Source organism: Dothidotthia symphoricarpi, assembly GCF_010015815.1.
Source record: "Dothidotthia symphoricarpi CBS 119687 unplaced genomic scaffold P153scaffold_5, whole genome shotgun sequence".
Classification (NCBI taxonomy): domain Eukaryota; kingdom Fungi; phylum Ascomycota; class Dothideomycetes; order Pleosporales; family Dothidotthiaceae; genus Dothidotthia; species Dothidotthia symphoricarpi.
The window spans coordinates 989,721-1,017,421 of NW_022985012.1; the positions used below are offsets into that span (position 1 = coordinate 989,721).

The 27,701-nt window shown below is 53.6% G+C and overlaps 11 protein-coding genes across 11 annotated transcripts; 5 read left to right on the forward strand and 6 right to left on the reverse strand.

Moving 5' to 3' along the window:
• Positions 1–216: 216 nt before the first annotated feature.
• P153DRAFT_334875 (quinate permease) lies at positions 217–2,274 on the forward strand (the record flags this gene model as incomplete). The annotated part of the gene is made up of 5 exons (XM_033665631.1): positions 217–411; positions 488–696; positions 753–1,657; positions 1,711–1,789; positions 1,940–2,274. 5 exons carry the CDS (start codon positions 217–219, stop codon positions 2,166–2,168), a joined length of 1,617 nt encoding a protein of 538 aa, XP_033526591.1. The 3' UTR covers positions 2,169–2,274.
• P153DRAFT_364630 (uncharacterized protein) lies at positions 2,272–3,415 on the reverse strand. Its single transcript, XM_033667643.1, has 2 exons — positions 2,966–3,415; positions 2,272–2,882 (listed from the first exon to the last, which is right to left on the reverse strand). Exons 1-2 carry the CDS (start codon positions 3,133–3,135, stop codon positions 2,606–2,608), a joined length of 447 nt encoding a protein of 148 aa, XP_033526592.1. The 5' UTR covers positions 3,136–3,415; the 3' UTR covers positions 2,272–2,605.
• A 744-nt stretch (positions 3,416–4,159) lies between these two features.
• Positions 4,160–6,572, reverse strand: P153DRAFT_429386 (uncharacterized protein). The gene is made up of 3 exons (XM_033672769.1): positions 5,956–6,572; positions 5,662–5,864; positions 4,160–5,600 (listed from the first exon to the last, which is right to left on the reverse strand). Exons 1-3 carry the CDS (start codon positions 6,516–6,518, stop codon positions 4,207–4,209), a joined length of 2,160 nt encoding a protein of 719 aa, XP_033526593.1. The 5' UTR covers positions 6,519–6,572; the 3' UTR covers positions 4,160–4,206.
• Positions 6,573–6,712: 140 nt separating this feature from the next.
• On the reverse strand, positions 6,713–7,321 carry P153DRAFT_383095 (uncharacterized protein; the record flags this gene model as incomplete). The annotated part of the gene is made up of 2 exons (XM_033670204.1): positions 6,713–6,786; positions 7,141–7,321. 2 exons carry the CDS (start codon positions 7,319–7,321, stop codon positions 6,713–6,715), a joined length of 255 nt encoding a protein of 84 aa, XP_033526594.1.
• Positions 7,322–7,564: 243 nt separating this feature from the next.
• P153DRAFT_354846 (6-phosphogluconolactonase) lies at positions 7,565–8,347 on the forward strand (the record flags this gene model as incomplete). Its single annotated transcript, XM_033666531.1, has 1 exon — positions 7,565–8,347. One exon carries the CDS (start codon positions 7,565–7,567, stop codon positions 8,345–8,347), a length of 783 nt encoding a protein of 260 aa, XP_033526595.1.
• Positions 8,348–8,679: 332 nt separating this feature from the next.
• Positions 8,680–10,257, forward strand: P153DRAFT_285091 (uncharacterized protein; the record flags this gene model as incomplete). Its single annotated transcript, XM_033663371.1, has 2 exons — positions 8,680–8,794; positions 8,867–10,257. The coding sequence occupies 2 exons, from the start codon at positions 8,680–8,682 to the stop codon at positions 10,255–10,257; spliced, it is 1,506 nt and encodes a 501-aa protein (XP_033526596.1).
• Positions 10,258–10,989: 732 nt separating this feature from the next.
• On the reverse strand, positions 10,990–12,564 carry P153DRAFT_285819 (uncharacterized protein; the record flags this gene model as incomplete). The annotated part of the gene is made up of 3 exons (XM_033663425.1): positions 10,990–11,101; positions 11,169–11,366; positions 11,435–12,564. The coding sequence occupies 3 exons, from the start codon at positions 12,562–12,564 to the stop codon at positions 10,990–10,992; spliced, it is 1,440 nt and encodes a 479-aa protein (XP_033526597.1).
• A 2,494-nt stretch (positions 12,565–15,058) lies between these two features.
• On the reverse strand, positions 15,059–17,370 carry P153DRAFT_285362 (calcium-binding mitochondrial carrier protein-like protein Aralar1; the record flags this gene model as incomplete). The annotated part of the gene is made up of 5 exons (XM_033663391.1): positions 15,059–15,264; positions 15,314–15,655; positions 15,709–15,871; positions 15,936–17,129; positions 17,191–17,370. 5 exons carry the CDS (start codon positions 17,368–17,370, stop codon positions 15,059–15,061), a joined length of 2,085 nt encoding a protein of 694 aa, XP_033526598.1.
• A 569-nt stretch (positions 17,371–17,939) lies between these two features.
• P153DRAFT_364635 (uncharacterized protein) lies at positions 17,940–19,665 on the reverse strand. Its single transcript, XM_033667644.1, has 4 exons — positions 19,508–19,665; positions 19,351–19,455; positions 19,093–19,193; positions 17,940–19,040 (listed from the first exon to the last, which is right to left on the reverse strand). Exons 1-4 carry the CDS (start codon positions 19,581–19,583, stop codon positions 18,015–18,017), a joined length of 1,308 nt encoding a protein of 435 aa, XP_033526599.1. The 5' UTR covers positions 19,584–19,665; the 3' UTR covers positions 17,940–18,014.
• P153DRAFT_364637 (uncharacterized protein) lies at positions 19,613–21,016 on the forward strand. Its single transcript, XM_033667645.1, has 3 exons — positions 19,613–19,777; positions 19,833–20,662; positions 20,710–21,016. The coding sequence occupies exons 2-3, from the start codon at positions 19,834–19,836 to the stop codon at positions 20,736–20,738; spliced, it is 858 nt and encodes a 285-aa protein (XP_033526600.1). The 5' UTR covers positions 19,613–19,777; position 19,833; the 3' UTR covers positions 20,739–21,016.
• Positions 21,017–22,140: 1,124 nt separating this feature from the next.
• On the forward strand, positions 22,141–27,239 carry P153DRAFT_354853 (AAA-domain-containing protein; the record flags this gene model as incomplete). Its single annotated transcript, XM_033666532.1, has 2 exons — positions 22,141–23,103; positions 23,154–27,239. The coding sequence occupies 2 exons, from the start codon at positions 22,141–22,143 to the stop codon at positions 27,237–27,239; spliced, it is 5,049 nt and encodes a 1,682-aa protein (XP_033526601.1).
• Positions 27,240–27,701: the final 462 nt, after the last annotated feature.

The following is a 27,701-nucleotide window of genomic DNA, read 5'->3' on the forward strand; positions in this document are numbered from 1 at the left end:
TCTGTGGAGACTTCACTCTCTCTCTTTCCGCTTCTCGTCTGGCATCGTTTTGACAACGGTCGGGATCAGATTGAGTCGGATCGTTCAAAGGTCTCGATAACTCTTCTACCTTGTTCCCCCCTTCTCAAGCACACCTGACGCCCCACGTCTTGCTGTCTTGACCCCAGTCCCTCTCTCGGTCACTTTCAACTCTAATCAACCTACCATCTGCCCATCATGAGCATCTCCACAGGAGCGAGAATCATCCGCTCCATCGTCAAGAATGATGCTGTGAAGCTAGACCCCCCGGAGATCTACGGCTGGCGTGCATTCACGATGGCCGGGTCTGCCTGCTTCGGAGGCATGTTATTTGGCATGGATATCGGTACCATTGGTGGTGTGCTCGAACTGCCCGCGTTCCAAGAGTATGTAGTCTCCAATAACCCCTTTGACCATGCAAAATATTACAGAAAAAACTAACGTTCACTTCAGGGACTATGGCCTCAAGTCACTCTCCACCGTTGCCAAGGCTGACCTCAACGCCAACATCGCGTCGACGTTGCAGGCGGGATGCTTCATTGGTACCTTCTTTTCGTCCTGGTTCGCCGACAAGTATGGCCGGAAGATGGCTCTACAGCTGAACGGTCTCATTACCGTTATTGGCTGCATCATCCAAGCGGCTGCTATGGGCCACCTCAGTGCCATGTATATCGGCCGGTACGTGTCTCAATCTGTTTTTATCTGGACCCAACAGTGGCTGACACATAGAACAGTCTCGTCGCCGGATTCGGTGTCGGTGGTGCGTCCATGGTCGTTCCCCTGTACATTTCCGAGAATGCTCCCCGTGCCATCCGCGGTGGTCTCACCGGTCTCTACCAACTCTTCATCGCCACCGGTACCTGCCTGGCCTTCTGGGTCAACTACGGCAGTCTCCTGCACATCAAAGGCGACGCGATATACATGGTTCCCCTGGCCATGCAAGCCCTCCCCGCCGTCCTCTTGGTCGTCTGCATGTCGCTGAACAAGGAGTCTCCACGTTTCCTGGCCAAGCAAGACCGCTGGGAGGAAGCCACTGCCGTCCTGGCCCGTATGCGCAATCTGCCCACCTCGCACGCCTACGTCCAGAACGAAATCAAGGACATTGCCAACCAACTCGAGCACGAGCGCCTCCTCGTCGCCGGCGCGGGGCCCAAGGACCTCCTGAAGGAAATGTTCACCGTCCCCGGAAACCGCAAGCGCGTCCTAATCTCCATCGGCTTGATGGTCTGCCAGCAGATGACGGGCACAAACGCAATCAACTACTACGCACCGCAGATCTTCAAGAGCCTGGGTCTCGTCGGTAACGAAGTCAAGCTGTTCGCCACCGGTATCTACGGCATCGTCAAGATGGTCGGCTGCTTCTGTTTCCTCGTCTTCGCCGCCGATTCGCTGGGTCGTCGTCGGTCACTACTCTGGACGTCCATCGCACAGGGCGCGGCCATGATGTACATTGGCATCTACATCCGCGTTGACCCGCCCGTTGCTGGTGCAGCCGTGCCACCTGCGGGCTACGTTGCACTGGTCTGCGTGTTCCTGTTCGCATTGTTCTTCCAGTTTGGCTGGGGCCCCGTGTGCTGGATTTACGTGTCTGAGATTCCCGCGGCGCGTCTGCGCTCGCTTAACGTCGCCATTGCCGCTGGTATGTTTGCACGCTTTGAGGCCTTGATCAGAAAAGTACTAAACACTCTTCAGCAACTCAATGGCTATTTAATTTTGTCGTAGCCAGAGCGACTCCAAACATGATTGCGACCATGGGAACAGGCGGTTATGGGTGAGTTTACTCCTTTATTCATGCGTTGAAGCTCGTTTCCATCCCATCTTGAATTTGGGGTCCGTGCGCGGCATTTGGTGTTTTGCGCACAGACCACGACTCAAGGGGAACTTCGTACTTGAAAATCGTCAGAACACTAACAAAAAGCAGTGCCTTCCTCACATACGGATCCTTCTGCTTCTCCATGTTCATATTCGTCTGGTTCCTCGTCCCCGAGACCAAGGGTCTATCACTCGAAAAGATGGACGACTTGTTCGGCGTCACGGAACTTGTTAAGCGCATTGAGGAGGACCGCGAGCTCCATGGTGATGCTACTGAGCTTGACATGGACGGCAAGCACGCTGTACGTGAGGAGCGTAAGGAGGTCCATCACCCGTAAGCGGAGTGTTTGTTGACTGCGCTGTTGATTTTTGCTGGAGCCTGTCGTTCATATCGTTACTTGTAAGCATGCAAGCTTTGGAGCTGAGATGTCTACGAGCTCGGTTGATATGCATATGTTAGTATGCAAGCTATAATGAAGTTACGGGCTTCGTGCCGCTCATTGCATGTATTCGCCTTTACCAACGTGTTAGTGTTGTAATGAACGGACTTTGGTGAGATGTTACCAGCACAGAGCGCGATCAGGTATTGAAATGAAGAAGTGATTGCACTACGTTTTCCTCACAATCCAAGTGCAGCCCAGCGTCTGCTCTCGAAGCTTGGAAACGCTCATCTCCTCATAGTTATCAAAACATAACGAGAGCCGAGTGCCCGCAAGCAGACACCCACCACCTCCCCATCTCAATTTGAACACACATACACACCACCCCGCAAGCCCTACACACCCTTCAGAGGATTCTCATCAGCCTCCAAAATGCCCTTCTTAACCAGCTCATCCGGATCCGGTCTACCCTGCAACCCCTTCTCCAGATTATCCGCCCGCATATGCAAATCCAGCTCCTTCTGATGGCCCAGCAGAGCCGGCGCCGCCGTCGACTCAGGCAGAATATTCCGCTGAATGAGGTTATCGCGCTCCGAGCGCGAAGCAAGGCCCTTCTTGAGATTATCCGTCGCGCGCTGGCGTTCCAATTCAAGCGCTCTAGCTTGCAGTGCTCTGCGAGGCAGCAAAACAGTACGTCAGCAACTAGATCGCATAGTGTACGGTTGTTTACATGGTGTTATAAATCGGGTACGTACGGAGCAGTCGTTGTGTCGATCAGGATGTGTCTGTTCTTGAGGTCCTGCGGCTCCGGGCGCTGCTGCAGGTGTTTCTCCAGGCTGTTGCGCCTGTCGGAGCTGCGGACGGGCGCGATGGACGACTCGTCTACGTCGACGACGACGGCGTTGTTAGTGTTTTCCGAGGCCATGTTGACTCGTCGTTAGTGCTGGTTGATAATTCGAGGTTCTGGGTGTAGCTGTCTGAGCAACAAGGTTGTCACGCGTCGTGTGCTTTATGGGAGCTTGTGAAGGATAAAGGTAAGATGAGAGGGTCGCGCCTGGGGAGCTTTGTTTGAGCTTGGTTGCGGGGGCAGCCGACGGACAAACATCAACCCTGCTGTACAAGCTCCGTCAACGTTACTTGTCACGCGTTCTTACGTTTCACGAGTTGCGGTAAGTCTTGGGTGACATCCTGTTGTGTCTCCTGACTGTGCACAGTTACATCGAAAGTGGTTGGGTTGTGTTGGTGCCTCATTGTTGTGTGTGACGTAATGCCCGAGCGGTTCCTCGCCAATACTTGCCTTCTTGCATTTATGACGATGACCTCGGATTCTTTTGTTCAAGTTATTAAAAGTGTGGAACTAGGCAAGATTTATGCTTCTTGGCAATGTGTACATAAACTCCTGTTGAAAAAGCTAGATTGCTCTCAAGTAAAAGCTTTTGAGATGACAACGTTCCTTCCAAATTCTAACGTCTAAAAGACACTTCAAGTTGTAGAAATTTTGTACAATTTTACAAGCTAGGGCGAATTTGGCGAGGAACTGGCACTGTTGATGCTCCCGGTCAACTGTAAAAGCGGGAAGTAAGCTACATTCTTTGTGGCTCCTACAAGCCGCAAGACTACACAATTGAAAGTTGTTAAAGTACACGCAAGGCGTATACTGCTCTAAGTTCATGCACAAGATTCCTACAATAAACTTAGTTGTAGTTGTCAAGCTGTTGCATGATTTCGCTGCACCTTGGTTCCTGGTATTTCGATTGACCGAGAGACTGGCACTGTGACGGCAACGTCAGGAGGCGACAACATGTACTAGTAGTAGGGGTCGTACGACAAAGCGGAAAGAAGTAGAGGATTTCTGGTATAGAGTAGTTCGGCTGCGGTTGTTCTCGTTGAACAGGTTCATCATGTTAAAGATCTTGATTGACAAAACATAGGAAACCAAACGCTCAATTCCGCCGACTACATAGGTCCAACCCCCCGCCACCCCCCAAATCAAACATCACGGACTCGCTTCTCTAGCCGCCACTCTCTTCTCCCGAACCTCTATAACCCTCCTCGTATCCGCCAAAGCGTGTTCACGATTCAAAACGACTCTCGCCTCCAACCCCTTTGCCAGCTTTTCTAGCCCGTCACTAGTCGCCGCGCCCATGTCGTCCGTATCAGGCCTCCAAGCCGTGTTCAGCAGTACGGCCAGTGGGTTGTTCTTCCAAACACCCACTTTGTCATGCCGGCTTGCTACAATGGTTCCGACAAGAAGGGCGATAACAGCCACAATAAGCGCAATGGGAAAGGCAAGCCATGGCCACCTCACCCGTAGCTGCACTGCCTGGACAAAGACTAAACCAGAGATGCGATGGCTGGGCGCTACATAGTCGGCTGGTGTTTTTGTCGAGTTGCCCGGGTCGTCTTGCTTGTGCAGGGTCGTGTCATTCGAGCGGAGTGCGAGGTTGATGTACTGAGCAACCGTGTACATGGTTTTGGTGATATTCGGGGATCGATACAGGAGTTGGAGGCTCTCAGGCCCTTGCAACCCGTTTTGACCAAACGTCGAGATACCTTGAAGCTCAAAGACCTCCGAGGCAGCAGTGGCAGCAAGTATACTCTGGTATATGTATTCTTTTATGGTGATATTTCTAGGAGCCGTGTCGCCATGGATACATTGGTTGCTGGACAGACATGTCGGCGTATATGTAAACGTCATTGTGTCAGGGTCGGTTATTAGTCGTGTTTCGTTGGTCCAGGGCGCAGGGGCGGCGCCTTCTAGGTTCTTGAGCGATTGGAGCTTTGTTGTTTCGCTGAGCGTCTGCTCACTGTAGACACCGTTTTGGACTCGAGCAAGGATTTCATGCATCGAGAGGTAGAAAATGCATCGGTGGGCTTCGATGGTGCTGGAGGAAGCGATGGCCGATGAATACATACTCGATGGAGGGACCGTCAAGTTTCTCGCAATTTGCCATCCAATTTCCGTAAAGCCCGAGGCTACCGACGACGTCCCTAGTTTTGGGGTTTCTGAAAACGAGTAGGATGCGTTGTATCTGGCGTCGGGATATTTGAAGGGTTCAAAGGGACTTACGTGGTCGAAGAACCTATCCAAGGTGAGTACGTCGTATTGAGGAGCAGTACGGTTTGCAGTGCGGAACTCTGGATCTATGGCTTCCATAAAGCAAGGCTTGTAAGTGGAGTTGTCCCATGAAAATAGGGTTGTGTCCGAGCAGTTTATATGATATCTTGAGCTGTCCTCGAGGCACTGAACAGACACACCAAGAGTGGGAAATGGATCCCATGTACAGTTCCCGCTTGGACAAGAGTATGGCGGAAAAGGAGGAGCAATTATGGCAGAGGAGTAGATTCCTGTGTAGATTGAAGCCTTCAAATTGAAAGGCACGTTATCCGCTGTGTGATAGTTAGGCTTTTAATAACAAGGCTTCTAAGAGGTTTGGAGGGCTATGATTACCTTGCATCCTGAGGAACGAGGATCCAACCATGTATTCTGACCCAACCTCTCCAACATCTCCGTCATAGGTCAAAGCTGCCGATGCGTATGCGGTGAGTTCATCGTTTACGACTTGTGTATTGTGGAAGACAACACTTTGCTGGAAAAAAGGGCCAATCCCGACTGACATTATTGTTATCGTAGCAGCAACTGAAATGAGAGGGCTACTTGGTTAGCTTGAATCAAACTATCAGACATAACATGGGTGACGTGAGGCCTTTGTGATAAAAATATAAAACCGAGTAAAAAACTTACCTACGCAGGAATCTTGGTAGTAACTGCAAACTGCCCCAAGGTCCTCTACTTGCCCAATCTATCTCCACGAGATCGTTTAGAGACTTGTAGTCCTTCCCAAGCCACGTCCAACCTAGCTGGCTGAGACAGTTATGAACCGGGACCATCAAACACATGCTGAAAAGAGTGGCAGCGAACGACGCCACAGTGTTCAGCGTTATGCCTCCAACAACTGGACTTGGCTTCCTGTCATAAACGGCCAGGACTATCATGAAACCTACCAAGGTAAAAGCGGCCAACACCAGGGAGAGGATCTCGTATAACCAGGTGCTGTGATGTAGACAGAACGGTTTCTGTAATGTTGGGGGGATGGCGGAAGGTGCGGTATCGGTGTCAGAGTGAGGCTTGAGCAAAGTGTAGGCTGAATCATTGCGAATTTGGCCCCGTCGTGTGGTCGAGTCTGCGAGTGGGATCGAGTCTAATCCATCTTCCGCACTTTGGCTGGTGGCCTCTGAGCGATGAGAAATATTATTGTCTGACGGGGATAGGTTCGAAATCGGCTCAATAGCCGTGTACGACGGCATGTTCGTTTGCTGAATAAAAGTCAAAGGAGCGCCTGAACTTGAGTAATTCGTTCGGACGCCTTTAACCATCGCAAGTTGGCCCCCACAGGCAGTATGTTGTGGCTGTAAGTCTTGCAAGGTCTGTAACCTGCAGCGACGAATCAAACAGAGGGCCAAGATGTAAGCATCGGACTATGTTCTATGAGGATCCATGCTCAGTGGAGGATTCCATTCCCGACCAGGTACACGGCGGTTATTTGGTTGAAGTGGGGCGAGTGGTCCTGTACGCCTGAAGATAACTTTGTGTTAGCCGCACATAGTGTGTTGCAGAGCGTTCAATTTAGGAGACGTGTTGAGTTGGTCGTTGTTTAGCATTTGTGAGTGGCACTGATACTCTTCTTTATTGGCTAGAGTGAAGCTGCCCCAACGTATGGCGTATTTCTATTGAGCAGCGCTGTCGATTTGAGCGCTTGAGGATTGATACCTTCTTGCTGATGATAGCATTGTTCCTGCGTTCATTTCAAGGAATATGGTTGAGCTCTACATCAATGGGCGTATCAAATTTCTGCAAAATACTCGAAGCAGGATGTATGCTGGCGAACGGTTCAAAGATGCGTTCCTGGGAGTATAAGTGGGTACATACTAGCCTCCACGATGTCGTCATGGGCGGCGCGCGCATGTGAGAGTGCGAACAAACGGTCATGCGCATAGTGTAGACTGGTAGTGCAGATTGGTAACTCAGGCTCGTATTTGACTTGGTGCGTCCCAATTATTCGCTGGATTGCTGTGTCGACGTTTTCGCCCATGTCGAGTCTTCTGGCCATGGCGGTCCCAAGCAACACGGCACAAAGTGCCTTGCTGACGAGAGGCTGCTCGCCGGATCGGATGGGATTGAGGCCCAATCAATTGATTGCCTCTCGCCGCCCAAAAAATCAGGCACAGGACGTCACTTATCTCGATCTTTTATCTTCAGTGCAAGCAGGCCCGGTCGGACTTCCTTATAACGCGCTACCCCGCCGCGCGCCTGCCATTTTCGCTCATCATCGCACCGCACAAAACACTCCAAAATGGGAAAGCCTGCAAACTTGTACGCCTTCAAGAGCTCTGCGGAGTTGGCCTCCAACCTCAGGTCCTACGTCCTCGATGCGCAAAACAGCGCCATTGACCGTCACCAAACTTTCCGCGTCGCCGTCTCGGGTGGAAGCCTGCCCAAGGTCCTCGCGCAAGCGCTGCTCAAGGGCTCCGACGGCAAGGTCCAGTTCGGGAAGTGGGAAATTTTCTACGCTGACGAGCGCGCCGTCCCATTCGACCACGAGGACAGCAACCACAAGCTGGTGAAGGAGGAGCTACTGGACAAGATCCCGGCCGAGCTGGGCACCCCCAAGGTCTACCCCATCGACACAAAGTACCTCGACGATGTCCAAGAGCTGGCCGATCAGTACGAGCAAACGCTAGTCAGCGTTTTTGCCGCGCGCGACAGCGTCAGGCTGCCGCTGTTCGATCTGCTGCTGCTTGGGTGCGGACCAGACGGCCACACGTGCAGCCTGTTCCCCGGCTCAGAACTCCTACGCGAAGCAGAAGCCTGGGTGCTCCCCATCTCCGACTCGCCGAAGCCCCCGCCAAAGCGCATTACCCTCTCTCTCCCCGTTGCGCAACACGGACTCAAGATTGCTTTTGTCGCGACTGGTGAAGGCAAGAAGGACGTGTTGAGGCAGATCTTCGACACGGATGAGGGGCAACAACTGCCATGCGGGCTGATCAATCTGAAGGGCGGAGACCGCGTCAGTTGGTTTGTCGACTACCCCGCCATCGACGGTGTGTCCTTCCCTGCTCGTCGTGGCAGTCTGTAGGGCAAGCACGCCCGGGGAGAGGTTTGCCGTTTCTAGAAGCGACAACCGTTTGCGCTAGACTCAGGGCTTTTGTTTGTGCTTTCGCGATGGATATCCACCACGGCGCTGGAGGACTGCATTTCGAAGTAGGCATTGGGCCACTCGACTCGCTCACGAGCTAGGTACGAATAGAATACGATTCTTCACTAAGCGCAGTCAATGTCGTGTCTTCCTTGCCGATCGTAAACTTTCCCCTGAGGCACGTGACCTGCTATCGATAAGAAATCTCCGAGCCGACAACATCGCGTGTTCGACTGTTTACTGTGCACTCGCCCAACACACATCCTTCAATCATGCCAGTTTCCGCACCAACCACCTCATTAAGCCTGCGAGGACATACCAGTGATGTCGAAAAATCCAAACGCCGTAGTTTGCTTCCCCAACCTGGCCAATCCAAGTACAGTTCTCGTGCTCAGTCAGAGCTCCCAGACCGCCATGTTGAGTCCAAGGAGCCGCTTGTGAGCACGATCGAGTCTCTAGGCTCATCTGATTCCACAACAACTGTGGTTCCAGAATCCAATGTTCAGACCGCGATTCCAGGTCGACTTCGTCCACGATCATTATATCAAAGCACACCATCTGAACGAGCTGGGCATGGCGACAAGCAACCAACAACGCGGTCAATGCGCCCTCCAAGCCTGGTAAACAAATCATCCGAGTCGCAACCCGTTGGTCTGAACCGCACGCAATCTCTGCGCCGGCCTGGCGTTGCAGTGAAATCATCTCAACCACCTGCGGCCACTTCTCACTCTCGAACACGGTCCACGAGCACTGTTCCAGCCCCTAGAACAGATGCGACGAGACCTAGGACATACGCGGAACGACCCAAATCATTAATGACAGCGCCCAATTTCAGTTCAAAAACCAACGGCGCCTCTACGGACGTAGCACCTGCTGTGACGAGGACGTCTGCCCGACTTGCCGGACTTACCCGCTCAGCAAGCACCAAAGCAGGGCCAAGTAGTGTTGCAGGTGCTGGGACGATATCAAAGTCCGAAGATCGACGCCGCGAACCCGCAAACGAGGAACCAAGGAAGACCGCCCGACCCGCATTCTCCACATTGCAACAACATTTCACTCCACGGAAGACAGGAAAAGCCCCAACCTCAACCTTCCTGCATCCCGCGCCTGCCCCTGGACCCCAAACCCTCCCCCCGGAAATCGTCAGCCTCCAATCAGAACTCCTGCAGCTGCACCTCCTGCACGAATCCTGTGCGCAAATAAGCAAGAGCTGGGAACTCAGCGCAAAACGCTGTCTGCACAACAAATTCGAAGAAGTAGCAAGCATGTACCAAGCCATGCTAGAATACGAGCGCGCAGGCCAGGAGCAAAATAACCTCCGAGCCCTACTCGAATGGAGCGCTGCCACGTCCTCCGCCGGGCTGCCAGCACACATGCAAAGCCTCTCCGGCCCACTTCACGACCTCCCCTCGCTCGTTGCTCCAGGTGGTCGCCTCCACCGCCTCGCAGCAGACTTCGAGCACTGGCTGTCGTGGGTTCAGGACGTGCGGTCCGCGCGAAAATCTCCCCTCGGAAGTCCAAATGCATCCGTCTCGCTGGCTGGTCTGGGCGACGAGTGGACAGCGGAAGCCGCGGCTCTGGCACGCAAATTGACGTCGTTTGCGCGCGACTTGGAGGGATTGATGACACCGCCGCCGGCGCCTGGGTCCAGCATCGCGTGTATCGTGCTCGCTTGCTCGGAGCTGTTGGACGGGCTGTTGGACGAGCTGCAGACTATGCAGAAGATTGAAGCGCAGGTGGTGGGAAGGGAGAAGAACTGGGTTGAGCAGCGGTTGCAGGGTATTGCTAGGGGTGTTGGGGCTGAGTTCTTGGTTGGTGGAGACGTGGATGTTGTGACGTGGCGCACGTAGGGTGTTGTGGTGGACGAAAATGCGATGTTCTTTGCGTGGGCGCAAAACTTGATCATTCTACGTCTGCCGTGCTTTGATAGAATGTTAACTTGTCTTGTTTTGTCACATTGTCCTGTCCCGTCTGTGTATCTGCATCCCGTGGTTCGACCTCCTCGCTCGAATCATCTTCGCCTGCCCATTGACTGACTGACTGTATTCCATGAACTTCAGAGGAGCAGTTGCTGCAACGCGCAAAAGCGGCCCTCACGCAAATCCTGCCATTACCATCATCATTTCCCTGCACAAGCAAGACTCTCTCAAACTCCAACTTCAGCCTGGTAAAACGAAAGCAATATGTAATATGTGATTTATATATATCTGCGCACATCAATCTACAGCCCCTACACCGCAGACCAGCCTTCCAACCTTCCGTCTGTCCATCTGTCCATTCGCGCTTTTCGAAACGCCATAAGAGGCGCGCGCGCATACAAAGAACTCCAAGAAATATACGACATACAGCAATGCAAAAAAAGGGAGACAGATAATGATATCCGGAGCAAAGAGACGCGCAGAGGTCAAGAGAAGAGAGTGAGAACCACACATGTCTCATGTCGCTCGGTACTAGATAAGATAAGAAAGGTCGAGAGAAGAAGATACTGCAATAATGCAAGCTGATATGCATCAGCACGACGGTGTTACGAGGATATCTGTGGCGGAGTAATTAGACACACTCGTGCATTTGGTAGAGTAGAATCAACATACCCGTCTCCTGCGCCCCCGACTCCCGCCTTCTACTCTCTGGGCGAGAACTTCGCGTAGTTTGGGGTCGTCTTTGTCTCTGTCGACGTGGTGGACGCGAACATGTCTGCGCTTGTTAATTTTCGGTTTACCCAGAGATGTACTAGACGGGTATGTGGAGTTTGGGTACGCACCTCTGCAGATTGTCGGGTCGGGGATACTTGTGTTCGCGATCGGGACAAAAGGGGCAGACATAGCCGGGCGACTGGTGCACGAGGCCATGCCGGATCATTTCGTTTTTGCGCTTGAAACCTTTCCCGCCTTCGCTGCGGGGGCAGCCGTCGACAGGGCAGTAGTGTGGGCGGCTTTGGGAGTGGACGTTTGCGTGAGAACTTGGGGAAGTGAGTTAGTGGCAGGGCTTTGTGAATACGGAGGTTGCAGGAAAGGAGAATATGCTCACTTCAACAGGTATTGTGTCTGAAACGGCGCAGCAGTGCACCCTGAATATTTGCACACGAAACTCCCAGTCGGTGAGCCAAAATGTGGTATACTAGATCTATGTGGCGGCGGAAGTTGTCTTGACAATGCGCCGTCCATGCTCATGTGCCGTGTTCGGTTGTCTCCGGGATTTTGTAGCGCTCCTGGACTGAGACCCTCTGGACTGTGGTAACTATCGCTTGGCGACGATGCTGAGTGCAGGTCGGAGGCTTGAGATGGTCTCCGCAGGCCAGGACTAAAGAGAGTGAGATGCCCCGATGTGAGGAAAACATCGCGTTTCTGAGATTCGCTACTTGCGCTGACGGGCGACAAGGTGACGGGAAATGGTGGGAAAGGGCTTGCAGGAGACAACGAGCTGATTGATAACTGACGCGCGACTGAAGTCGGCGAGTGACCCATGGAAGATATCGACTGTCGGTGACGAAACTCGGTTGTCCTTTGAGCTTCTTGATCGCTTATCGTCGACCGCGCCATGTTGTCGATTTGCTGAAAAGAAGGAAGTTGCTGATGATTGGGCGAGGCTGCTGATCCTTCGCGTGAAGATAGCCGAGTAGTCTGTAGTGCAGGTAATTTGTCGCTCGATGGTGCCGGTATTGTAAGCTGCCGGAGGGTTCTTGATAGATCCTCGTGTGAGTATTCGTTCGTGATCGGCCCATGCTGTTGGCTCGGTGGATTTGATGACGGAGCTACCAGTGTGGAGGGAGGACTGCATGCAAGGGTGATTGAACCTGTACGAGTTGCTTCTATCCGTATGCCGGTCCGTATCGAGCTCGCAGAAGATGCATGTGATGCGCGTCGATCTGCCGCGATCATGCTACGCTTGATATCGCCCGCATCCACTCCCGAGTCTCTATGGTGGAACAAGTGGTTAGGGGGAGACATTGAATCGTCAGCTAAGTGTATCTTCAAGCCTTCTTGGGCAATATGTTGTGGTTCCATTCGCGAGGCGTCAGAAATGGCTGATTGAGCTTGACTAGCGGACCCTGTAGTTGGCGACTGCCCCTCCATCTCTTCCTCGTCCTCAGACCCAGAATCCGAGTTGAGTGCTCGTTCGCTCACTTGCTGTGCAATTTCAGGATGGTTTGGACCCATCTCCCGAATGAGCACCCAGTCCCCTTGGGAGGGTCGAGCCTTTTGTCGATTAGACTTGTTGCGTCTTCGTGAGGAAGGAGAACTGACGCTGGTCTGTGATCTGGTCGGGTAGATGATATGCGTCACTGCTGGCGGTGGTGAAGGGGTTGGTGTCGCTCTGGGTTTGAAAGGTTTAAGACCAGGAGATCGAAGGTAGGCGTCCTCGTCCGGATCGTAGGTCCCGGACATAAAGGCTAGTCTTGACCAGACAACGGATATAAATTGAAAAGCTGGAGGAAAGAGCTCTCTATCCCAGCGAGGCCTCTGCAAATGCACCAAGTGATAAACCTAACCCGCGACGAAGAGGACGAGCGTCACAGCAAGACAACAGGTATTCAAGGGTTGACTGAAGCAGCGTCAGCACGACCACCGATTGCATTCTTGTTGTGATGATCGTAAATAGTCCAGGCAGTGGAGAGTGAGGGACACGAGTATCGCTGGATACTCTGGGGCATGCAAGAGACAGGCAGAGAAGGAACGCGCGTTGGCGGCAGATGCGAGCAAGAACAGCTCGTCGCAGGCTCAGACGACACAAAGCAGACGAGAAAACATGCACTAGAAAATAATTACAACATGCCGCCCCCCGAGGTACGTGTGACGAGCGTGTGGAGAACGAGCCAGGGATAAACACGGAGAAAAGATGTGGAGAGTCTTGGAAAGTGGGCTCGTTCGTCGAGTGGAGGCGAGCGGCTCTGCGACGTACCACACGTACCACTTTTCAGCCTCAAAGCAGTGGAAAAGGCGCGCCGATCGTAGGCAGAACAGCAACCAGGACGCGGAGAGAGGGTGCAGGGGCTCTCAAATAGCATCGATGACGGTACTCTCATGCCCTCACAGGTTCAGGTCGCTCTCGGATGACGGCCAGCTCGGGCGCGCTGTGCAGAGGACGATGCGGGGGCTCGTCGACTGGAGACTCTGGTGCACGCCGTTCGTTGGTTGGATGCAGGCGGGAGTCGTGGGGCTGGTGCTTCGCGCTGAGAGGGAAAAGTTGTTTCTGTATGGAAGCAAGGCAAAAGGGCGACGTACAGAGGACCGTCGAGGACAGCGACGGTCTGCAGAGGCTCTCCTCGAGCCTGGCCAACAGCCCTTCATCGGGGCGCAGCTGGGGCTGGCTTACATGCTCGCGACCCCAATGAGCCTCATCGAAGCGGGGAGAGGCTACCTGCGGGATGCACGGTCTAGCCTTGACCCCGCGCAATCTCTTGGGATGGCCATGCTTGTTCGTGTCGTGTTTAGCCCTAACGCTTGAAGTGGCAAAGCTGAGCGTACAGGGTATCTGCAGGACGGTGGTAGTGGCAGCGAGTTCGTCCGCTTGCGCTTTAAATGCTCGCAAAGATCTTCCTATTTGTCTAGCTAGATATAGTTTTTGAGTTGTTAAATGTAGAGAAAACAAAACGAGTAAACTAAAACATACTGCTATAGTTGCTGCAAGCCATTTTCTTGCAGCGGCTTCGTCACTATTGTCAGTTCGCTCCCCCAACCGCCCCACAGGTCCCCATTGTCAAGGGAAAATTCTGGAGGCAGATCTGAGCTCTTATTGAGGAGTATCAAGCACGAGAGGGACGAGCGCGTGAGGGGAGGGAAGCTGCTGCTGTTGCTTCTGGTGCCGCTGTCCATTGTGAATGGGATGAAAAAATGTTCATTCTCTAATCTACTAGAATTCCTCTGATCGTAGTGTGCGATAATTTCTCCATCTGCCTGCGTTCTTGATGGTTCCTTCCTTCTCTGTTACTTGACCTCATCTCATCTCATTTACGCCACACCACAACACACTACCGTTCAAAACCCTGCGTCACTATGTCAAAACTTAAAAAGGCCCGTGTTCAACCCATGGTTGGATCATGTATGGGTGGGTAGTGTTTGGCGTCGCTCGCAATTACCCAATCCATGCGACGTCGACACCGACTTTGAGCTGGAGGCGCAGCCGACGAGCCTCGTCTGGATAAAAGACACGGAACAACCCACTGGATAAAAGGCGTAAGCCAAAATTAGACACAACACATGAATAACACAATGGATACCAATACCTCGTCCATTCTTCAAGACGTTCTCCTCCGTCTATGTATATGCATTCGCGCTTTTTGTTGCTAACAAGCTTATGCTGTGCTCCTCATCCAGCATTCGACAGCTGTTACTTGCGCAGCTCTCACGCCCTCCCTATCGTACAGTCTTGCTCTACTGTTTCTGCTCCCGTCTATTGCTGCTCCAGAAATACCCCCCAAGCATGTTCTTTGCATGTGCTGAAGATCTCCACGCTCGGCTGTAAGGTGCCGTGTTCGTTAAACCCCCCACCAGGCCGAGAAATGGCGAGGGCGGCACGTCCTGCTCGAAACCCCAACGCTAAAAAGAAAAACGAGCACATAAAGCAACGCCCGCGCCGAAAACGGTATCCCGCGCAAAAACTCAACCAGAGCCATTATACACCCCCCGCATCGCCTGCACGCCGACAACGGACTTATGACTGTGACTTACCGCCAAATCCTGGAATACCCATAAACTTTTGCCCGGCGGGCAGTTTTGGTCGTCCAAAGTTCTCGTCCAAATCAAGGATGACCTTGAGCGCGTTGCGGCTACGAAGGTACGGCAATGGTGCACTAGCTTCCGAGAGACCAACGGATGGCTCGAGGCTCGCTTCTACTGCGGATCCGGGCATCGGAAAAGCTGTTCAAGTTAGTACAGCGCTCAAAGAAACATGGTTTGGTTGACTCACATCGCTGCAACACCTCATAGCCAGCCAGTGTGAAACCGAACTGTGGGGACGATCGCATGATACGGGCGGGGCCACCCTTGAAGAAGGCTTTGAATCCTTCGTCGCGGAAGATAGTCTGCGCACAATGCCTGAGGCCGTTGTAAGTAGCCTCACCTTTGCGTGCTTCGACCTGTAACCTAGTCTTGATAACATCGCATGGTGTGGTGAGGTAGGCTGCAGGCATACCGGCAATGGCACCGGCTGTCAGCATCTGGAGTACACCCAGAGACTTCTGGGGGCTCTCGCCAAAGTAGTCCTTCTTCAAGTGGCTGTAAGTTGGGAAGTAGATCGCGGAAAAAGGGACTAAATAGATCGTAAGCGTTGTCGCTTTCCAGTAGCGATTGAAGCAGACTCACCATCTCGCAACAGACAGGCAGTGACACCCTTGTACAAGCCAACGAGACCCAAGTTCCGGACGATCCACATGGCAGAACGCTTGGGGACGCCCTCGACGTTCTTCGAAAGTTCACCTTGAATTTGTAGCCGGATCTTGACAATCTCAAGAGGATTTGTGAAGATCTGCAACATGCCGTGTTACTGTGTGTTCTCCCATGAGTCAATCGAGTAGGTGGATATAACTTACCACTTGACAGGCACCTGCAGAACCACCGGCCAAGAGTTCGTGTGCCAACTTGATGCTGCCAGTATCCTTGTCGGTGAGTTTCCCTCGCACCAAGTCGTTCACAGTCAGCTTGATAGCCTTTTCAGGGGCTACGCCGACAAGCTGCGGAAGCACGCCAGAGTAGAGGCCCCGGAAACCTTCATTCTTGATAACCTTCTTTGCACAATCAAGCGAGTTCTTGTACAGAACATGTCCTGCTCCAGAGCTCCTCTGATTTTGCATCCTCGTCTTCACCAAATCGATCGGATACACCATGAACGCGCCAAATGCTCCCGCCAACGAACCAAGCGCAAAATGATGAACGGACTCGAGGACATCGTGCCATATCGTCTTTGTCTTAGCGAAAGCTTTTTGACCTGCATCGCCTATCGCGCCAGATCCTGTTACGTATACGGAGTGCCATGAAGGGTCGAGGACGCGTGCAAAGTCTCGCAAGCCGAGTCTACCGGATGGATCATCCAGACCAGCAAAGTGGAATAGGATGTCTGCCTCCATGGGTGTGTACAAGTTGAAGCGGCTCAACCTAGCGGCCTCATTCAGAAAGTCTGTGCGGGTAATCTTGCCGTCAGTGCTTTTGCCAGTTGCGTTGCGTACAATCAGCTCAACCATATCCATCTGCTGGATCATGTTCTGGAAGGCGCGCACGTTGGCATAAGAGATCTTGCTCCCCACAGAGATGTTGCAGAGAGTGGGGAGGTTCTCGAGCAGGTAATCCGACAGCTTGTGGCTGGCTGTGTCTTGGATGATGCGCTGGAAGTTCTCAGGCTCGATGAAGCCGTCCTTGTTGTTATCAAAGTGCAGGAAAGCCTGTCGTACGCGCTCTCCTTGCAGGCCCCGCAGCATCTGGGCAAACTGAGGATATGTCATGCTATGTCTGTTCTTCTTAGAGCCGACGTAGAGAGTCGCCCATTCGCCCTCCCAGTTGAAGGGCAAGCTGTCGTCTGTCTTGTGCGCCTTCCAAGTGTCGTAGAAGTCGTTGAAGTCGATGTAGCCTGAGCGGTTCTTATCGAAGAAGCGGAAGATGACCTCGTACTCGGCGTCGGGTTTCGCGAGCAGGTTCTGGAAGACGGACCAGTCATGTATGCTGACCTTGCCTTTTCTGTCGCGGTCGGCAACCATGAAGAGAATGCCATACTGATAGCGCTTGATCTTGTGCTGTGAGGGACGCGCTGTGAGCTTCGACTCGAGTCGATACGTTGCTGGTGGAATTGCTTACGTAGTCTTCACTCTCGGGCGCGACGGCGTCAATGAACTGGTCCTCGTTGAGGTAGTACTCGTCTGACTCATCGTCCTTTTGGGCGTGCTTCATAAATGCGGTCCGCGTGAGCTGCGACAGCTGGGGCTCTTCGGACGTCCCCAACAGCACCTCGCCCACTTGCTCTGTAACTGACGCCATAGTGAAGGGTGGAGAGCTGCGCAAGAGTGAGGTAGTTGCAATTGGCCTCGAGGGCAGTTGTCGTCGCCGCCGTCGTCGTCGTGTTAGGTGTAGGGATGAAAGGAGAAAAACAACGGCAAAGGGTGCAGTGTTGAACAGCGAAGCTCGGAGCTCGGAATCCAATTGGATATAGACTAACAGTGGGGGCGCTCAAAATACGCGTGGGGAAGCACGGGAAGGCACGGGGAAGCGAGAGCAAGACTGAGGTGAGTGTAAGTTTCGCCGTTAATTGCCAATCCGAACATTCGCCGTGATTCTATAGTGCTGTCTTCAAACATCTATATAGGAGGACAGCGTTGGAGAACGACATGGACTTTCGAAGAACCCTCACCGCCTGGCCATCGCATGATCGACCGTCGCGTGGAAGAAGAAATGGAGCTTCATCCTTCTGGACTTGGTGTGTATGCATGGACTCGGCTGCCCCGGGTTGGCTCTGGGATGATGTGATCTACCGGATCAGAGGAGATCTGACCTGTCACGTTCCTAGCGCGCCGTTCGTCCAGGATTCAGGACATGCATGAGACATCGGTCACAGCGTCACCGCCAATCATGAGCTTATGGATTCAGTAATATACAGACACTATATAACCACAAAACAGCGTCTCTTAGACGACCAACCGGCCAGGTTCGACCTCCAACACTGTCTTGACGCGTTCAAGGAACACACGGCCCCTTTTCTCGTCGCCCTTAGGCACACTCACGCTAAATACATTCAGGGGGCCAATGACTCTCTCCGCTGCACCAGATGTAGGCGTTTTAGCACTACGAGCTGATGTCTTCTTTCCAGCCAGAATATCGAGCACGTCGGGCTTCTTGAAAGCTGATGCGCGCGTGCTAGGCAGTGTCGCAGGAGGCAGAGCGATCATTTGGGGAACGAAGTGGCCGCGCGAAGAGTTCTTCCCTCCAATCTTATTCAGACCAAGGACAGCGTTGAAAAGCTCGTCAGCAGAGGGCTTCGCGGTCGTGGACTTGGGCAGCTCCTCGTTTGCAAGCTCTGTAGCGCGAGCGATGAAGGTAGACAGCGGTAGGAACACGCCAATTGATTCTTTCACGCGCTTCTGGCACTCCAGCACAGCTGTGAGGGAGATGGGAAGGGCAACTTCAACTGGAAGTGCTTCAGCAATTGGAGCAGCTTCAGCGACAGGCTTCTGAGCAGGAGCCTCCTTCTTCGCTGCTGGCTTGATGTTGGACAAGTCCAGGTGACCAAGTTTCTCAAAGCGTTCTGCAGATTGCGCAGGGTAAGACTTTTCGACCTTGCCAATGTACGCCAACACGTCGCCCTTCAGCAGCCTGCCACCAGGACCTGTGGCTGGAATCTTGTCTGCCTCCTCTTTTGGTAGTCCATTCACCTTCATAAGGTGCTGTACAGAGGGGTAGAGAGGGTATGTCTGCTTCTGAGCCTTTCCACTAGACGTCTTCTTGGACGCATCGGATTTTGGAGCCGGCGAAGAAGTACGCTCCTCCTTTGGTACTGGCTTGGACTCTTCCTTTGGCTGTTTCTTGGGAGCGTCTGCCTTTTTGGGCGCCGAGTTGTCCTCAGCAGGGATCTCAAGAGAGCTTAGGTCGTCGCCGGGTTCTGCTGTGACGGCAATCCTCTTGCCAACTGGCACTCCTTTCGAGTTGTCTCCTTGCTGCAACCTTGTCAGCCAGCCCCCACCTAGCTTCCGGTGGTTTCCCGCATACTATTATCTTGGCCAGAATGCCGTCTTCCTGCGCCTCAACGTCCATCTGTGCCTTGTCCGTCTCGATTTCGAGGAGAACATCTCCAGCGGCGTACGAATCGCCTGGGCAGGTCAGCACTGTGTCCGCTGAAGATGCGTAGATCAGACAACGCAGTCGCGTAGTTGGTGTTCCCGTGTCCTTATTGTTGAAACCAGTATCGCAACATGCATCATGCTGTGCGTGTTCGCCTGGTGTTTGTGCAGTATGGGTCGGTCGTACCTTCCTTGATCTTCCAAGTCGCGATATTGCCCTCGGTCATGGTCGGAGAAAGCGCAGGCATGTTGAAGTTCTGGGCTGCGAGCGAAGCCTGACCAGCGTGGAATGCTACAAGCATCCTGTCAGTACATGTATCAATCCCGCTCAGTGCGACTCTTACCTCGCCGTGCGCCATTGTTCCCGAGCTGCTGCGCAGCCCGCGCCGACACTCTACATAACCCAGCGATTGAAGCCATGGGAGACCGATTGGCGGAGGAGGGCAATCGCGCGGAGTGAGGGGAAGAGGGCGAGAGATCGGACTTGGGGTTGTTGAGCGCTGGATCGGCGAGATTGCTGAAAAGTCCGAGCGCCGTCTTGACTTGACATTTCCAAGTCGAGCCACGACAGCTGCGGCGCCTGTCAATTGCCTGTCGATGGTCACTTTGCCCATGTAATTATTCCCGGGCAACAAACTGCGTATGACACTCTACTAACCCCCCTCACAGCATGCCAGCCTTCTCGCGGGGCCTTGCCCAGCACTCTTTCCGCCTCCCCTCATCCCTCCGCGCCGCCATATTCGGAGCTCGAGCACCCGTCTTCCAGCCCACCACGCGATCTTTCACGTCCGCCCCCCTCCGCAGATACCAATACACTTCCAAGCCCACTCTCGGCGCGCCCCCCAACATCTTCGTAAACAACGACCCTGTCCTGCGCCAAGTCGTGCAAACCCGCCAACCCGTGCTCCTCTACCGCGCACCACAGAGCAAATGGTACTACTGGAAGGTGTACGGGGTCGCTGCGCTATGGATAGGCGTGGGCGCATACTCTGTCAAGTTCCAAGAAGACGTCAAGCACATCCCGGATCTGGCCTTCTTCGTGCGGCCAACATACGTCGGCGTGGGCTTTGGCTTCATGGCCATCGGGTGTTACATCTGCACTGCGCCCACAAATCGCATGCGCACGCTTGAGGTCCTGCCAAGCATCATGGGAAGCCCAATGCAGCTGCGTATGACAGTGCGAGCCGCACCTTGGAAAAAGGAAAGGGTCATCCACGCGAATCTTGGGGGCGCAACCATCAGCGAGAAAACATGGCCCATGGTAGCGGAACTGTTGGAAGCGGATAGATCGAAGCGGCAGAAGGTTATGCAGGGCCTGGAGGATATGTCGATTCTGCCGAGGGCGTGGGAGTATTCGGCGCGATGGGTGCATCAAAAGTGGACTACCTTCTTCTTGAGCTTCAAGTTTGCGGTGCTGAGGTTCGGCATCGCAAAGGTGGAGGTGCAGGGGGAGAAGTGGAAGATTGATTGCTCAGGGTGGCTGTTGGAGAATGGGAGAGGTATGTTTGCGCATGCGTTGTTGAGGACTATTTTAACTCTGAGACAGCTGTCGATCGTATCATCTCTGAGGAATGACCTCCTTCCTGTCATTGGGAGTCGGGAGTTTGATGACCAACCAAAACTACAGTTCATACACACTGTGCAGCTCTGAGATTGAGCTGACACTTGGACTTTGATGCAATTATGACTGCGGTGGTTCGTGTACATTGTACAAAATGTAAATATATGTAAATCGGGTTGTTATCCTAAAATTTCTCAACGGGCGTCACAGGGTTCATTGAATCAGGTCGTTGGATGCAAATGATGTCGATGACTAGCATGACCGTACAACTCCAAAATCATCTCCTTAGCACACACTACTTCCTGGAGTATGAAGAACACGACAAGAAAATCAAATAACAGAACTGACAAGGGATGACTTGAATTCGCCAAACTTCAACACCATGGATGCTGAGTCATGCTCATCTCCAGTAACACCATGTTAGGAACAACAAAGCGAGATAGCACCGAACGCCGCATGTTGAAGAACTTAGAGTACTTGGGAAAAGTCGCGCGGTAACCTATGAACATGCTTGTGGGGCAACGAACAAAGGTTTCTTTTGGCAGCAGGAGATTGAGCCACAACTACGTCGAGACTCGATTGCTGCAGAAACCGAAAAGCAAACACCAATCTGCAATACAAGACACTCACCCCTATCGTCGTTGGTCAATGGCAAGGCACTCCGAAAGTGGGGGGCAGGATCGTTCCCTCGCAAGTGTAGGTAGCCACGTGCTCCCCCACACTCCCGCCACGACAGCGATGTGGCTAGCAGCATTAAGCTTTTGAGCCGCATTGTACCTGCAGGCGATCATCAGCAGTAAGAACTGGCAACGCGAGTTCTAGGAGCTCGAATAGTGGCCGCAAGAAGCTCGAAAGACTCCCGAAAAGCTGCGGATTGAATTGCCAGAAGTGTGTTCAGTCTGATTTTAATATTGTACTAATTATTTTCGTGCATGCATGTCCAGCATCTAAGCTTGTTGTCGTCGTGGTGAAGTGATGGCATGGCGGCGCGAGAATGTCGTCTGGCAAGCAGGTTGCTGTGATTGGCCCTTGGCAGAGCGCGCAAGAATCCCCCAACAACTACGAGGAACACGACCACCTCCCCTCGACCACATCTGTGTTTTGGCTCGTCCACATCTGCGCGACATTCATCGAATTCTTATTGCATCTAGTAGCTGCTCCCAGTGCTCTCTGTGCCGTGTTCAGTGGTGCATCGCCGTCGTGATCCTCGATCGCGGATTCAGCATCATCACAACACCCGCGCAACCAAGCATCGACGTCGCGCACCGTTTCACCATTGTGGTCGCGGATGCAGGAGACGCCCCTTCACTGCTCATGTCACAGTAACGTCGAGGAGCTCACTACAGGCGGTGAAAGGGCGCGTTTATTCCCACGTCACCAGCGGCCCGTTCGCTCACTTCACCACCACCAACACTAATGTCTCGCGCAAAGCGCAAGTTCGACCTCGACCCCAACGCCTCGGATCCGGACGACCTCGATTTCGACGCCACCGAACGCGCGCCACCCCAGCGCCGCCGCAACAACCGCGCCACCCCAGGCTCCAAGAAGAGAGGGCCAAGGCGCCCACGTCGCGCGTACGGCGGCTCAGACGTCGACGACGACGACGAGATTCTGTCCGACGACTCCTTCACCGACCGCTCCGAGTCGGAGGAGCCCGAGGTCAATCCGCAGACGGGCAGGAGCGTGCGCAAAGTCGCGAAAAAGGCCATCAAGTACGAGGAGAGTGAAGACGAGATCGAAGACACGCCCTCGGAAGACGACGACAAGCCCGTGCCCTCGCGACGCCGGGCGCAGCCGTCTATCGAGCAACCATCCATCGAGCAGCCGGCCATCGAAGAAGTCGAGACGCCGTCCCTGACTGTCGTCTTGAAGATGTCTGGACACAACATCCGTCGCGCCATGCGCCTCCGCACTGGTAGTAAGGGTATCACGCGCGAGAAGACGCCAGAGCCGCCAGGCACGCGCCGTAGTACCCGTCTTCGCTCGCATGACGTTGAGCAGATTGCCTTGTCCGACTCAGGCAAGCATGCGATCCGCCAGCCCACCAAAACCCCCGAGCCCGCTGCATCACGCCCAACCAGGGGCGGCAAGGGCCCGAGGTTCCAGCACCAAAGCCCTATTGTGGAAGCCTCACAGGAGGTGTCGATGATCCCCGACGACGACAGTGACGGGCCGCTCGACGCGCTCCTTGCTGGCGCTGAAGATCACCTGCAAGTCCAGGCCGAGGCCACACCAGACGAGGCCCAGCCTTCGAAGAACGACGAAGACGATGAGGGCTTGGAGGGTGTGATTCAAGAGTCCCAGCATGATGACGTTGCTGCTGAAGATTCGGAAGAGGAAGAAGAGGGCCCTGTCACGCGTGGCGGTCGTAATCTGAGGGTATGTGACTTTCGTGTCGTTGGCAGTGACTGCAAACTAACAGACTTCAGTCTCGCGCCAGATCTGCCAAACGCAAGCGAGGTGCCGACGAAAGTAGTGATTTCGAGCCGGCTGCTGAGGATGAGAAGGAAGAGGAAGAAGGGATATCAGACTCTGATCACGGAAAGGGTAAGCGCAAGCGTTCCTCGTCTGAAAGCGCCTCAGGCTCAGGCCGAAGATCGACTCGCAACCGGGGAAGAACACGACAATCCCAGCGAAGTAGGCGCGACTCGTCTTCTGAGGAGGAGCTGGACAAAGATGAAATGGCGGACGAGCTCCAAGAGCTTGACACCAAACGCCGACGCCTGAGCAGGCGCGTTCCTGACAACGACCTGTCGTACGACACAGCACCCAAGCGTCGCGCCCGAACGAACGCTGTTGACTATCGCGTTGTTCGCCCGGAACTGAATGCAGTGTTTGACGACGACGATCTCCCTCCACGCGTCGACAAGACACGCTCTAGAGGCGGGCGCGCGGCATACAGAAGCATATGGGGCAACCAAGGCCCCTTCGGCGGTGGTGTTGAAGCCGGCGCGGGTGCTGCTGGCGGAGATTCGGACAGTAGCGAGGACGAGAACCGGATGATGCCCAAGTCTGTTGGTGGCATGATCGGCATGACTCCGACAACAGCAACGGCTCCTGGCTTTGGGTTTCCTCAAACACACAATGCAGACGCGCAACAAGCTGGTGGTGGATCTGGAGGCGGGCCTGCAGACTTTGGTAAAGTCAAAGACAAGAAGGCTCTTGCGGATGCAGATCCACTGGGGGTCGACACCAGCGTCAACTTCGACGGCGTTGGTGGATTGGAAGACCACATCAGCAAGCTCAAGGAGATGGTCATGCTTCCCTTGCTCTATCCCGAGGTGTTCCAGCGCTTCAAGATCACTCCGCCTCGAGGAGTGTTGTTCCACGGCCCGCCAGGTACTGGTAAAACACTCCTTGCGCGCGCTCTAGCCTCTAGTGTTAGTGGGCATGGTCAGAAAGTCACTTTCTACATGCGTAAGGGAGCCGATGCCCTCAGCAAATGGGTTGGAGAAGCCGAGCGACAGCTTAGACTGCTGTTTGAGGAGGCGCGGAAAACCCAACCCAGTATCATCTTCTTCGATGAGATTGACGGTCTGGCGCCTGTTCGATCCAGCAAACAAGAGCAGATTCATGCTTCCATTGTCGCCACACTTCTCGCTCTGATGGACGGCATGGACGGGCGTGGCCAAGTCATTGTCATCGGCGCAACAAATCGTCCTGACTCCGTGGATCCTGCTTTACGACGTCCTGGTCGTTTCGACCGTGAATTCTACTTCCCCTTGCCCAACGTCACAGGACGACGTGCCATCATCGATATCCACACAAAGAACTGGGAGCCGCCTCTCAAACCTGAGATGAAGGATGGACTTGCGGAAGTGACCAAGGGCTACGGTGGTGCCGATCTTCGAGCTTTGTGCACGGAGGCAGCTTTGAACGCCGTACAGGGAACGTTCCCCCAGATTTACTCTTCCGAGAGGAAACTCTTGATTGACCCCACCCACATCAAGGTTCTAGCGAAGGATTTCATGATCTCGGTGAACAAGATGGTCCCTTCTTCGCAGAGGACAATTACGGCAAGTGCTGCGCCGCTTCCCAAGAGCATCGAATCTCTGCTGAAGAAGCCACTGGATGAAATTCTCAAGCGCATGGACGAGCTCATTCCCAGGAGAAAGAAGCTCACTGCGCTAGAGGAAGCGGAGTTTGATGATCGCGAGGATGAGAAGGGATTCGAACGGGAAACCACCATGCGCAACTTTGAAAGCAACAGAATCTTCCGACCTCGTCTTCTTATCACAGGCCTACAAGGCATGGGCCAACAGTACCTGGGTGCTGCCTTGTTGAACAAAATCGAGGGCCTGCATGTGCAATCGTTCGATCTGCCGACCATCTTGGAGGACTCTACGCGAAGTCCCGAAGCAGCCATCACCCAGTTGTTCACCGAGGTCAGGCGCCACAAGCCAAGCGTCATTTACATTCCTGCAGTCGATGTTTGGTATCAGACTCTACCCGGTCCTGCCATCAAGACCTTCAAGCTTCTTCTACGCAGTGTAGGCGCGAATGAACCAATCATGGTTCTAGGCGTGATGGAACTGTCTCACGAGAAAGAGAAGCCAGACCGGCAGATGATGGCGGATCTTTTCACGTTTTCCAGAAACAACAAGTACGTGCTCGAACGGCCGGACCAGGAAGGACGTACCGAGTTTTTCGAGAGTATCATCCACTATATTCGTATGTCGCCGGCCGACTTTCCAGATCCCGATAATAGGAAGAAACGCGTCCTGCCCGAGTTGGAGCCAGCGCCCATTGTTGCGCCAATCGTCGATCCTAAAGAGCGCACCGCACGAGAAAAGGAGCAGAGGAAGCAAGACATGCTGACGCTGAGCAAGATGAAGATCATGATTCAGCCTATCATGGACTGGATGAAGAAAGGTCACCGGAAATTCTTCAAGCCAATTCTGGATGAGAGCTGGTACTCGTATCTTCTGGACGAACAAAACCCAGATCATTTCACAACCGACTTGGCGCCCGAACAACAGCAGGAACAAGGTGTCACACGAGAGTTTGAATGGTCCGAAGACCACAAGGGCGTCGGTGTGCTGTTGCATACTCCGAGTGGCAACAAATACTATAACCTCGATTTGACGGAGATTGAGAGGCGTCTTTCCAACGGTTATTACAAGCGTCCAAAGGACTTCCTATACGACGTCAAAACTCTCCTCAAGGACGCTAAAACGTTCAAAAGAGATCCGGAGCGGATTATGAAGGCTCAGGAGTTGTTGACAAACGTGGAGGTCGACATACACAATTTCTTCCCAGCCGCCCAGCTTGAGGAATACGAGGCTGTCTACTACCGCGAACTAGAGAGGGCCCGAAAATCAAAGGAGAAGCGCGAAAAGGCCGCCGCTGAGGCTGAAAAAGCAGCTGCTGAGGCAGCCAATGTCTCGGCTCCAGAAGAGTCGACTCTGGCAATAGAGGCGTCCGGTGCGATCATATTGAATGACCCTGTGCCTGGACATGCGGCCATCCCTCCAGTGACGCCGTCACGGCCACCCACAAGCGGCCCGCTGTCAAACGGAACAAGCGGAGAGGACGGTGCACAACATACTCAACAAAACGGGTCCACAGTACCTTCTCGGGCGATCGATGATTCAGACCTTACGGACAGTCAAGATCTAAATGTCGGCACTCAAATCGACTTTCATTTCCAGACTCCCAATCCGGTCTACACACAAACTCAGACCCAACGATCACAATTTGCAGGTCGCACATTCGTCGCGCCGAACTCACACCCCAACGACTACCACAACAGTGCATCGACTACGACATCCGGCAACCAGACGTCCAAGCGGTCTTCTGACAACAAGTTTGGCACACAGAGCAGCAACGGTGCGCCGCCAGTGGGCGTACCGAATTTCGTGGAACTCATGCCTCAAGCCGGCGGGTCACAGCTGCCCGACACACAAGGTTCGCCGACCCTCTTCGAGCGTCGCTTTGACCTCTCCCCTCGCCTATCCCGCTCTTCATCCGCTGACTCGATGCTCTTCACAGAACAACACTACGTCAGTAGTCAGCCGACCAACTCGCAGCCCTCGCAGTCGTCACAAGTCATGCCTCCCCCACGCCATACGACAAACCTTGGGGAAATCCTCAACGACGAGAACCCGCCTCAGCCCGTTCTCATCCTAGACGATACGCAACTCCACGACCTACACTCCAATCTCGCCACCAACACCTCGGGCTGCTCGCTTGAGCAACTCGAGCAGATCAACGCCAGCCTCATGGAAGCCATCTGGACGCACCGCAGAGACTACAACCGCAATAGAGTTGTGCAGAGGGTCACTGACGCGTTCAACGAAATCATAGAAGATATTCAGGCCATGCAGGACATCCTCAAATCAAGCCAGGAAGAAGAGGAGGCAGAGGAAGAGAGTCGTTATATGCGCTTCGATCAGCCTACTCAGATAACGCAGGCATATCCGCCGCTTACCCAGCCCCCGATTGGGGGTCCTGGAGTCACGCAGAGCGAGTACTGGGCCGCGACGCCGGGTGCGACGCAGCGTCCTGTGCGGTAGGCCATTGTGCAGGAGTTCGGATTCTTTGGAAAAGTCTTCTTTTGACAGAAGGGTTGAGAAGTGGTAGGATATGGCGTTTTTGGCAACGCTGGGATTGGTGGTGTACATGCGTTGTTGGCACGTTCGTTTTGTCAGATCAGGTCAGGCTGGAGTTTTCACGCCCTACGCTCTGCGTCTAGGACTGACCATAGCGTCACTTTCTGGATTTTTTCACGCTCATGTGTAGGATGTTGGAGGGTCATGTAGGTACGTGCGGTAGATACCAGGTTTTGTTTTTTCCCTTACTTTCTAATGAATAGACGCTTTGAAGCGCGTTGTGTTGCGTTTTTACCATGCTTCTTCGTATGCTAGGTTTTACTGTTGAGGTCTAGAGTGGGTCATGCATGGTACTCCCTCGTTTCTTACAAAACTTCCCGCACATCTTCCCAAGCGATCACTGTTATGTTCATGGTGGTCATAATG